Source organism: Aquarana catesbeiana, linkage group LG03 (assembly GCF_042186555.1).
Source record: "Aquarana catesbeiana isolate 2022-GZ linkage group LG03, ASM4218655v1, whole genome shotgun sequence".
NCBI lineage: Eukaryota > Metazoa > Chordata > Amphibia > Anura > Ranidae > Aquarana > Aquarana catesbeiana.
The window spans coordinates 692,779,233-692,792,096 of NC_133326.1; the positions used below are offsets into that span (position 1 = coordinate 692,779,233).

At 41.4% G+C, this 12,864-nt stretch overlaps 1 protein-coding gene across 1 annotated transcript; it reads left to right on the forward strand.

The window, feature by feature from the left end:
• The first annotated feature begins 886 nt into the window (after nucleotides 1-886).
• Nucleotides 887-1,813, forward strand: LOC141134206 (olfactory receptor 5P55-like). Its single transcript, XM_073623788.1, has one exon. It carries the CDS (start codon nucleotides 887-889, stop codon nucleotides 1,811-1,813), a length of 927 nt encoding a protein of 308 aa, XP_073479889.1.
• Nucleotides 1,814-12,864: the final 11,051 nt, after the last annotated feature.

Genomic DNA, 12,864 nt, shown 5'->3' on the forward strand with positions numbered 1-12,864 from the left:
CTCTACCCCTGCCACATCTTATATATCTAGTACAAATACAATTTGCAAGAAACTATCTCGCTACTAATGGTCTTTACTGGCACCCACCTGAGACAGAATCAAATTGTAAAAATATCACAACTTTATTGTACAATTTTCTTAAAAAGTCACTCACACTGCAATAACAATCCATTAAAAACAACATTACCACAATATGACACATCAATCTCATTTGGGACCACTATACATACACTTCCTATTCACTTAGGAGGTGTATGTATAGTGGGCCCAAATGGGACTGATGTATCATATTGCGGCAATGTTGTTTTTAATGGATTGTAACGCAGTGTGCCTGACTTTTTAAGAAAATACTGTACAATAAAGTTTTTATATTTTTATATTTTTAACTCTGTCTCAGGTCTTTGATTTTGATTCTTTGATTCTTTAATTGATTCTGTGCCAGTAAAGTCCATTAGCAGTGAGATAGTTTCTTTCAAATTGTATTTGTACTGTATACTTCATATACTGATTATATGTATCTGTATTTGTTTTTTCCTCAATAGTTTCACCCGACCTTGTTTTATTGCAGGGTTTAGCTGCAGAATAGGAGGGTTTAGCTGCATGTCAAGCTACACACAGGGAAACGTGTAGCGGGGTAAGAACAGTGTTGTCACTTCAAAACATGGAGTTCCTAAACAAAGAAACAATCACTAGTTATTATGGTCATGAAAGCTGTAAATTGACAAATATTGAAAATTATTTTTGAAATGACTGTAACATGTTAAAGCTTAAATGATTGGGTTTACATCACTCCTTATTCCCTCTCTTCCTTTTAATTCAAACTGAACTGATTTACATCAACTGGGCAAAGCTGACTTGTAAAATTGTAATCTTCTGCCTTCAGTTTATGGATCAGAGAAATTTCACCAGAATTACTACAATCCACCTCTTAGGATTTCAGATTCCACAAAGTATTATGTTTTTGGTGTTTTGTTTTTTTCTTATGCTTTATTGTGTGACAATATGTGGAAACCTCCTGATTATCACATTGGTGTCCTACAGCAAATCCCTCCATTCTCCCATGTACTTCTTCCTCTCCCAGCTCGCTGTAGCAGATATCTTACTGGTGACTGATATTCTTCCTAATATGATCAGCAGTGTTTTGGTAAAAAGAACTATCATATCATTTTCTGAATGTCTTGCTCAGTTTTTTTTCTGTTGTACTGTAGAGACATCAGAGTGTCTTCTCCTGACAGTGATGAGTTGGGACAGATATTTGGCCATCTGTGAACCATTGCATTATACTCTGAAAATGAACCATCAGGTTTGCTGGATGTTGGTTAGCCTAGGTTGGATTGCAGGGATTTTTGCAGTATCAATACACATTTTAAGCATATCAAAATTACAATTTTGTGGCCCCAATATTATTGATCACTTTTTCTGTGACTTTGATCCAATTCTACAACTCTCCTGCTCTGACACCACTACTAATCGTTTGGAAGTGACAGTTTTGGGTTTTATATTTGTCATTTTGCCATTCTTCACCATCTTTGTATCATATTCTTATATTATAGTCACAATTTTGAAAATCCCATCTATTACTGGCAGACAGAAAGTTTTCTCAACATGCAGCTCCCACCTGACTGTCGTGTCCATCTATTATGGTACATTGGTTTGTGTATACTTGGTACCTAGTGGAGGACATACGCAGACCCTAAATAAGCTCTTATCATTAATGTACACTGTGGTCACCCCAATGATAAATCCAATTATATACAGCCTGAGGAACAAAGATCTGAAAAAAGCTGTTAGAAAATTCATCATTGACTTTTAGAGGATTTCAGTAAAGTTTTCAGATTTCAGTCTCAGTAAAATGTGTATAAATTATACAATTTTAGGTATAAACTAAAGGCTTTAGTTCAATCCACTTCCAAACCATGTCAGCTAATGCATTTAAACCATCATGGGTGTATTGTACAATTAAGCCCATGATGGGGAAATGCATTAGCAAGGCATGGTTTGGAAGGGGATTGAGCTGAAGCCTTTGCGTCATACTTAAAATCAAGCAGCTTTTGGTGTGCACTTCCATCTTTCCTTTGTAAGTTGCTGACAATTGAACAAAACGAGCCCTGTGCAAGCTGAACCAGCCAGAGATTGACACACTGGGTGACTGAATCAGTGGAGTCTGGAGCTGCGCTATGTGCATGACTGGGGTTTAAGTTTAAATTTGAGGACGTATTTATCAGTAACAGACAAATCTATAAATAAATGATAAAAAAAACAAAAAGTCACTAAACATCCAGGGCTGAATGATATGATAATTTATATCCTCTTCTTATAATTAATTCTAGATACTTGTATGTATATGTCCAAAACAGTGTTGTGTTAAACATAAAATTGCTCATAAAGTGTTGATAGAAAATTGTCCAATTGTAGAAAAACCTCAAAAAACACAAATCCGTGAAATTGAAGATGAATCCAGAAGACCCTCCACCTCCTGCATATACCGCCACCTCAAGCAAAATAGACTTTAAACAGAGAGCCTGGAGCCTTTATTAAAGAGGGTCAAACATGCTTGATGTAATAATCTTTGCAGGGGTCATCAGCTGGAGATGTGTCCTCAGAACAAATGTAGAACTTTCACCAGGCTCCATTGACCCCACGATCAGCTTTAACCATGCAAATGAAGGAGACACCAGATAGTGTAAAATCCCAAAAGACTAATTTAATAAAAGGTGTTGCACTTACATTTGTTCAGATAAAAACCAGCGTTGTATACAACATAGGTGGCTGCCATAAAAACATCCAGATACTGAAAATGGGAATGCGATAACAGGAAACAGCTCCTATACCCAACCGGCTTCATCGCTAAGAGGAATTCTTCTGGGGCATGCCCTGGATGTATCTGGATGTTTTATGGCAGCCACCTATGTTGTATACAACGCTGGTTTTTATCTGAACAAATGTAAGTGCAATACCTTTTTTTAAATGAGTCTTTTGAGATTTTACACTATCTGGCATCTCCTTCATTTGCATGGTTAAATATGTTTGTAGGGTGAATGGAGCCTGGTCTGATTATCCAGTGAATGCTCTTAAACTGTTCTGAGGACACATCTCCAGCTTATGGCCCCTGAAAAGACTATAAGAACTTTGTCTAAATCATAAAACTGAGCTCCAGCACGGTGGCCGAGACCATACAGCGGTTTAACAGGACAGGTTCCACTCAGAACAGGCTACGCCAACCAAAGAAGTTGAGTGCACGTGCTCAGCATCGTATCCAGAGGTTGTCCTTGGGAAATAGGTGTATGAGTGATGCCAGCATTGCTGCAGAGGTTGAAGGGGTGGGGGGGTCAGCCTGTCAGTGCTCAGACCATACGCCGCACACTGCATCAAATTGGTCTGCAAGGCTGTCGTCCCAGAAGGAAGCCTCTTCTTGCATAAGAAAGACCGCAAACAGTTTGCTGAAGACAAGCAGACAAAGGACATGGATTACTGGAACTATGTCCTGTGGTCTGATGAGACCAAGATAAACCAGGTGAGGAGTACAAAGACAAGTGTGTCTTGCTTACAGTCAAGCATGGTGATGGGAGTGTCATGGTCTGGAGCTGCATGAGTGCTGCCGGCACTGGGGAGCTACAGTTCATTGAAGGAACCAGGAATGCCAACATGTACTGTGACATACTGAAGCAGAGGATGATCCATCTCCTTTGGAGACTGGGCCACAGGGCAGTATTCCAACATGATAACGACCCCATACACACCTCCATGATGACCACTGCCTTGCTAAAGAAGCTGAGGGTAAAGGTGATGTACTGTCCAAGCATGTCTCCAGATTTAAACCCTATTGAGCATTTGTGGGGCATCCTCAAATGGAAGGTTGAGGGGCGCAAGGTCTCTAACATCTACCATCTCCGTGATGTCGTCATGGAGTAGGGGAAGAGGACTCCAGTGGCAACCTGTGAAGCTCTGGTGAACTCCATGCCCAAGAGGGTTAAGGCAATGCTGGAAAATAATGGTGGCCACACAAAATATTGACATTTTGGGCCCAATTTGGACATTTTCACTTAGGGGTGTATTCACTTTTGTTGTCAGCGGTTTAGACATTAATGGCTTTGTGTTTAGTTATTTTGAGGGGATAGCAAATTTACACTGTTATACAAGCTGTACACTCACTGCTTTACATTGTAGCAAAGTGTAATTTCTTCAGTGTTGTCACATGAAAAGATATAATAAAATATTTACAAAAATGTGCGGAGTGTACCCACTTTTGTGAGATACTCTATATATACATATATATACAGTATATATATATATATATATATATATATATATATATATATATATATATATATATATATATTACACTGCCTGCACTGCAGTCAGTGTACAGAATATAATACAGTGTATTGAAGTAGTTAAGGGGAACCCTATGACAGAACTAAGAAAAAAATGGCATGGGTCCCCTCCAGTCCATATCAATAATTGTTTTAGCCTACCATATGGTCATAAATATTTGGAAACTATGATACTTTATCTACATGATGTTTGACGGTCAGTGAGGAGATTTTCATCTGCGGATATATTCTTATGCTGACAAGGTAGTTGTGCATGTTGTGTATATGTCACTCGAATATAACAGCGGCTCATGTTTTTTTTTTTTATATATATATATATATATATATCTATATAGATATAGATATATACATATATATCTATATCTATATATAGATATGTTACTATTACACAAAGTCTGAATTATTTGCTTTATTGTAGATTGTGAGACCTGTTCCTTCCAACAACCCCTGAATGTGTCCTGATGAAGCATAACAGCGAAACACATTGATGCACAGGGGCTCACTGCTGTGTATATGGTGTTAATATTTTGTTCACGCCATACATATATTTATGTTTATTGTGTGTTACATGTTTTTAATTCTTTTCATACTTGCTCTGTTTGCAATTAATTGTGATCAATAAAATATACTTTTATCCTAATATCGTCCACCTTGCCTTTAACCACATAACAGCCGGCGCACGCCGATGTACGTCGGCAGAATGGCACGCACAAGCAAATGGGCATACCTGTACGTCCCTTTGAATTTGCCACTGTCCCATTGTGTGCGCGCTGCCAGAGGCACACGCGTTCCTGTCGTGAGCTCCGTGAGGCCGACCGCGGGTCCCACGGACTCGATGTCCATGGGGACACCCGCGATCATCTCATGGAGAGGAAGAACGGGGAGATGCTAATGTAAACAAGCATCTCCCCATTCTGCCTGGTGACACTGTCACTGATCATATCTCCCGTTAATAGGGAGCTATGATCAGTGATATGTCACAAACAGCCCCTCCCCCCACAGGTAGAATCACTCCCCAGGACACACTTAACCCTTCCCTAGCCCCCTAGTGGTTAACCCCTTTACTGCCAGTGTCATTTTTACAGTAATCAGTGCAATTTAATTGCACTGATCGCTGTAAAAATGACAATGGTCCCAAAAATGTGTCAAAATTGTCTGATGTGTCCACCATAACGTCACAGTCACAATAAAAATTGCAGATCGCCGTCATCACTAGTAAAAAAAAAAAATATTAATAAAAATGCCATAAAACTATTCCCTATTTTGTAGACGCTATAACTTTTGCGCAAACCAATCAATAAACGCTTATTGCGATTTTTTTACCAAAAATATGTAGAAGAATATGTATCGGCCTAAACTGAGGAAAAAAATGTTTTTTTATATATTTTTGGGGGATAGTTATTATAGCAAAAAGTAAAAAATATTGTGTTTTTTTTTCAAAATTGTCACTTTTTTTTGTTTATAGCGCAAAAAATAAAAACCGCAGAGATGATCAAATACCACCAAAAGAAAGCTCTATTTGTGGGAAAAAAAGGACATCAATTTTGTTTGGAAGCCAAGTCGCACAACTGCGCAATTGTCAGTTAAAGCCACGCAGTGCCGAATCGCAAACAGTGCTCTGGTCTTTTGCCAGCCAAATGGTCCGGGGCTTAAGTGGTTAAAGTCCGATCCAGGGCTACTTTGGCCCCCTTTTTTTCTAATATTTATCCTAGACACTAGAACTGAACTAGAGGGAAGTCTTCCTGAATTTTACAAAACCAATGACACATCTGTGGACAACCCCTTTACACTTTGCCCATAAGGCATTCATTGGGGGATTCTTTATTAACCACATGCCGACCGGGCCATAGCCGTAAGACGGCTGCAGCGCGGTCGGCTGGTTCTGGGTGGACGTCCGTCGGACGTCATCGGGAACTCTCGCTCCCCGAGCGCCCGGTGGGATGCGTGCACGATAGTGTCCATGCTCGCCGGGTTTACGGGACCAGGCGCAACACGGATCGTGGTAAAGGGCCAATGACAGCGGCCCTTTACCACGTGATCTCTCCCTCCAATGAGGGAGCAATCATAATGTCTACAAACTGGGGTCATGCAAAGGTCCCAGCTCTCTTCTCTCCTCACACTGTTACAGAGTGAGAGGAGAGAAGAGAGATCGAGTGACAAAACGACAGAAATAGTGAGTGAAAGTACTACAGTGCCCAGCAGTGCCATACAGTGCCACACAAGTGCCACTACAGTGCTAAAGTGTGCCCTACAGTGCCACCAGTGCCCCTATACTTCCCATCAGTGCCGCTACAGTACCCATCTGTGCCACCAGTGCCACTACACTACCCATCAGTGCCACTACAGTACCCATCTGTGCAACTAGTGCCACTACAGTACCAATCAGTGCCACTACAGTACCCATTAGTGCCACTACAGTACCCATCAGTGCCACTAAAGTGTCCATCAGTGCCACTACAGTGCTCATCTGTGCCATCAGTGCCACTATAGTGCTCATCAGTGCCACCAGTGCCCATCAGTGCCACCTCTGCCACTACAGTGCCCATCTGTGCGGCCAGTGCCACGCAAGTGCTCCATCAGTGCCACACCAGTGTCCAGTGCCACTACAGTGCTCATCTGTTCCACCAGTACCACATCAGTGCCATCAGTGCCACCTGTGCCACTACAGTTCCCATCAGTGCCACCAGTGCCACGTCAGTGCTACATCAGTGCTACACCAGTGCCACTACAATGCTCATCAGTGCCACATTAGTGGCAATACAGTGCTCATGTGTGCCATCAGTACCACATCAGCGTCACTAGAGTGCTCATCTGCACCACTACAGCGCTCATCTGCGCCACTACATCACTCATCAGTGCCACTACAGCGCTCATCGATGCCACTACAGTACCCAATAGTGCACATCAGTGCCCATAAGTGAGTGCTCATCAGTGCCACCATATCAGTGGATCCTCATCAGCACCCATCAGTGCTAACTTAGTGCACATCAGTGCCAGATAATCAGTGCATCCTCAGTGTGGTGCATTAGTGTACATCAGTGCAACCTTATCAGTATCCATCAGTGCACCCTCATCGGTACCCAGCAGTGCACCCTCATCAGTAGCCAACAGTGCACCCACATCAGAACCCAGAAGTGCACCCTCATCAGAACCCAGCAGTGCACCCTCATTAGAACCCAGCATTGCACCCTCATCAGAACCCAGCAGTGCAGCCTTTTCAGCACCCAGCAGTGCAGCCTGATTAGACCAGCCTCATCAGCACTCATCAGTGCAGCCATATCTGTCCAAGTGTCCCTACCACAGTAGTTTGTCACCACAGCCCACAGTCACCAGTATGGCGAAAAAAATGTTTTCCTCTGAGAAGGCATACAAAAAGCTTAGCTTGACTGACGAGAGCAGCGGGGAGCTCTCTGAGTCTGCGTCTGATTCTGGTTCAGAATATGAACTCGTTGTAAGCAGTGGGTCGGATACAGAATCGGAGGAAGAGCAAAGTGTGCCTGTGAAACTAAGGCGCTCTGGCATGGAGCAGCAGACTACCACAAGTAGTGCTGTGGCATCAACCAGCAACTCAGTGCCATCCACCAGAAATGCAGTGGCATCAACTAGCAGCTCAGTGCCATCCACCAGTAGCACAGTGCCATCCAGAAGTAATGAAGTACCACTGCAGCAAAGGCCAAGAACTAGCAGGGTGTCATCTCGGCCCCAAAGTGTTAGGACCCATGCCGGCCTTCCCTATGCCCTTGAAAACCCTCTGTGGCTTTCCCCTAATTCAGGAGTAGCAAACATCCGCCCTTTTACCGCCCAGCCAGGTGTTCAGGTGAACACAGAGAATTTTGCCCCTATTGATTTTTTTAATTTAATTTTTACCCAAGATCTACTGTCCTCCATCGTGGCCCAGTGCAACCTCTATGCACAACAATTTATAACAAGCATCCCTGGTTCAAGTTATGCCCGTCCCTATGAGTGGAGAGCATTGACAGTGGAGGAATTTAAATTATTTTTAGGGCTAACATTCAATATGAGACTCACAAAAAAATGAATTATACTCCTATTGGTCCACCAACCCCATCCACCATATGCCAATCTATTCATCCATTATGCGAAGATCAAGATACCTCATGATAATGTGTTTCCTCCATTACAATGACAACACCCAGTGCCCTCCCCGAAATGACCCATCACATGACAAATTATTTAAAATTCGGCCACTTCTAAATTTTTTCTCTGAGAAATTCCCCCAGTTATTTATCCCTGACCAAAATATCTCTGTGGATGAGTCATTGGTCCAATTCACAGGCAGGCTTGGCTTCAAGCAGTTTATTCCCAGTAAAAGGGCTCGATATGGGGTTAAGCTCTACAAGCTATGTGACCGAGAAACAGGGTACATCTACGCATTTCGGGTGTACGAAGGGAAGGACACCCAACTGTATCCCCCTGAATGTCCAGAGTACATCGGAGCCAGCGGAAAGGTTGTTTGGGAGCTTGTATATCCACTCCTTGGAAAGGGTTACCACCTTTATGTGGATAATTACTATACAGGCCTGCCCCTCTTCCGCAATCTTTACCGCAAGGACACTCCACCGTGTGGTACAGTACGAGCCAATAGGAAGGGCTTCCCGCAAAGGCTTGTTACTGAAAGACTATGACAAGGGGAGACGGCGTCTTTGAGGAATGAAGAGATATTGGCTCTCAGGTGGAGGGACAGACGAAACGTTCACATGCTCACAACGATCCACAGCGACACCTACGTGGATATCCCCAGAAGAAACGGCCCAATCCAGAAACTGAAATGTGTCCATGATTATAATTTGTTCATAGGGGGAGTCGACTTCAATGATCAGATGATCAAACCCTACCTTCCCACAAGAAAAAGCCACTTTTGGTATAAAAAAGTCTCCATATATCTTTTCAGTTTGGCCATTTACAATAGTTTTGTTATTTACCGTAAATCTACAGAGAGCCCCGTATCTTATCTTCAGTGCCACCCTTTTGTACCCTGAAGGTGCACCAGAAAGCATTCGCTCTGATTCAGTGAGCAGACTCCACAAATGCCACTTGTACCTACCTCTGCCTGCTCTGGAACTGACCGTGGACTGTTTGACCATGTTTTTTGCCTGCCTCTTGGAATGGTCTTTTACTCTGCTACTAGAGTAGTGGGCTTCATAACACGGGGTCTCACATATGTGAGGGGCTCCAGAATTGTTTTTCTGGATGAAGAAATCTAATTTTTTAGTTTTCTCATAGCCAGATTAGGGTCTGGAAACTCAGAGGCTTCAAAGAGATTTGGGTGGGAGAAGCCTCTACCCCTGTCCCCATTCTTTCCTGGACTGCTACTTGGACCATGTTCCTGCTTACTACCAGGACCAATATTTTGGCACTGCTGGCAATGTCTCTACTTGCACTGACCCTGGACTGTATATGGACAGTATCCCTGCCTGTACTGACTATGGACAATATTCCTACCTGCTGCCTAGATAATTCCATTCACTGTCGCTGACCACGTCCCTGCCTGGATCAGGGCTCTCCTCCTGTGGACCACTGCACTACTAAAACCACAGGTAATCTTTTGTTTACCAGAATGTATTTTAGGGTGTAATTCTTGGTTCATGCTATGTGTTAGAAATATGAAGGGCCTTCAAAAATGTAATAGATTGGAAGGAAATTAGATGTGTAATTTATGCTCATAGAACGCCTGAATGTGCTACTTCAATGTTCGGCCTCTGTATGTGGCCAGGCTGTGTAAAAGTCTCACACATGTGGTATTGCCATGCTCAGGAGGAGTAGCAGAATATATTTTGCTATGTACATGCTATGTGTTGGAAATATCTTAGAAATGGACAACTTTGTGTAAAATAAATGTGTTTTCATTTTTTTCCACATTTTCCAAAAACTTCTGGAAAAAAATGAACCTTTCAAAAGACTCATTATGATTCATAGATTATACGTTGGGGTGTTTGCTTTCCAAAATGGGGTCACTTTCTTGGTGTTTCCATTGTCCTGGTGCTCCAGGGCCTTCAAAAGTGTAATAGGCGGTTGAGAGATTAGATATGCAATTTATGTTCCTAGAATGCCTGAATGTGCTACTTCAATGTTCAGCCTCTGTATGTGGCCAGGCTGTGTAAAAGTCTAACACATGTGGTATCGCCATACTCAGGAGGAGTAGCAGAATATATTTTGGGGTGTCATTTTTGCTATGTACATGCTATGTGTTGGAAATATCTTAGAAATGGACAACTTTGTGTAAAAAAAAATGCGTTTTCATTTTTTTTCCCACATTTTCCAAAAACTTCCGGAAAAAAATGAACTGTTCAAAAGACTCATTATGCCTCATAGATTATACGTTGGGGTGTTTGCTTTCCAAAATGGGGTCACTTTCTGGGCGTTTCCATTGTCCTGGTGCTCCAGGGCCTTCAAAACTGTAATAGGTGGTTGAGAGATTAGATATGCAATTTATGCTCCTAGAACGCCTGAATGTGCTACTTCAATGTTCGGCCTTTGTATGTGGCCAGGCTGTGTAAAAGTCTCATACATGTGGTATCGCCATGCTTAGGAGGAGTAGCAGAATATATTTTGGGGTGTCATTTATGGAATGTACATGCCATGTGAGAGAAATAACCTGTTATAATGACAATTTGGTGTGAAAAAAAATAAAAATAAAAAAAAATCTTAATTTTGCAAAGATTTGTGGGAAAAAATGACAACTTCAAAAAATTTACCATGCCTCTTACTAAATACCTTGTAATATATACTTTCCAAAAAGGGGTCATTTTGTAGGTATTTGTACTTTCCTGGCTTGTAAGGGTCTCAAGAAATGAGATAGACCTCAGTACATCAGGTGTGATCAGATGTGATCAGATGTGATAAATTTTCAGTGATTGGCACCATAGCTTGTAGACGCTATAACTTTCACACAGACTAAATAATATCCACTAATTTGGTTAATTTTTACCAAAGATATGTAGCAGTATAAATTTTGGCCCAAATTTATGCAGAAAAATTACTTATTTGAAAAATTTTATAATACAAATGAAAAAAAATTTTTTTTTTTACAAAATTTTCGTTTTTTTTTTGCATTTATAGCACAGAAAATAAAAAACCCAGAGGTGATCAAATACCACCAAAAGAAAGCTCTATGTGTGTGAAAAAAGGATAGGTACAGTGTTGCTGGACTGAGTAATTGTCATTCAAAGTGTGAGAGCACCGAAAGCTGAAAATTGGTCTGGTTAGGAAGGGGGTTTAAGTGTCCAGTGGTCAAGTGGTTAAATTAGGGGCAAAGGCAAAGAGGCAGCAACTAAAACATCTCAATAGCATAATTGAAGAAATTAAAAATATGGAAGCAGAAAATAAAACAAACCCTCCCCTGCCCTATCGCAAAAATGATTTAACTTATGCCATGACCTACGAGCACTACTACTCGATGACTTTGAAAAAGCTACTAGGAGATTTAAAAATAACCACTATGCATTTGTTAACAAGGCAGGAAAACTGCTAGCATATAAACTAAGAAGCCAAAGACAAAAAAACAAGATTCCTTTTATATATTATTCTCCCACTAAGGCAAAATTGTACCACCCTGAAGACATAGCTAATACATTCAGCGAATACTATAGTTCTCTATACATAAGGATCTAAATACGATCCAACCAACTGAAGATTCAATAAATACCTTTCTGAGAAAGGTAAAACTTCCACAGCTATCCTGGGAACAACTATCATCCAGCAGGTCATAGACTTGCTACCCAATAACAAATCATCTGGACCGGATGGTTTTACAGGGGATAACTACAAAACATTTAAGCACATCATATTACCCAACATGATTAAAATTTATAATGCTGCAACTGCCTCTTTGCCCTTCCCATCCAAAATGCTTAGACCTTTAACAATAACTCCACCCAAGCTAGGGAAAGAATCTATCCTACCTCAGAACTTTAGACCTATCTCTATCTTAAACAATGATCTAAAAATATACGCAAAATTAATTGCTCACTGTTTGATTGATATATTAACCCTTCTTATCCATCCAGATCAATCTGGATTCACTAAGGAACGTCAAACCACGGATGCAACCCAGCATTTAATTAACTTAGTTCACATGGCAAAAGAGCAACAAACCTCTTTGCGTTGGATGCAGAGAAGGCATTTGATAGAGAACATTGGAAGTATCTTGCTCAAGTACTGGAGACCTTTGGTTTTTCTGGTCCAATATTTATTTACTGCTATAATGGCTTTATACACCAACTCATCAGCCGAGGTGTATTCTTTAGGTGTGCTCTCGGCCCCGTTTTCAATTACCAACGGTACTCGCCAGAGTTGTCCCTTGTACTGCTGATTTTTAATCTGTTAATGGAGCCGCTGGCATCTTATATCCACTCCCACCCACAAATTTCAGGTCTCCAAATCCAGAACCCCAAACATGTCATTAGCCTTTTCACGGATGACATTATTATGATCCTAACAAATGTAGAAACGTCCCTGGTTTACAGAACAAATTACAACATACTATACCTATCCTTACATGTGTCAACAA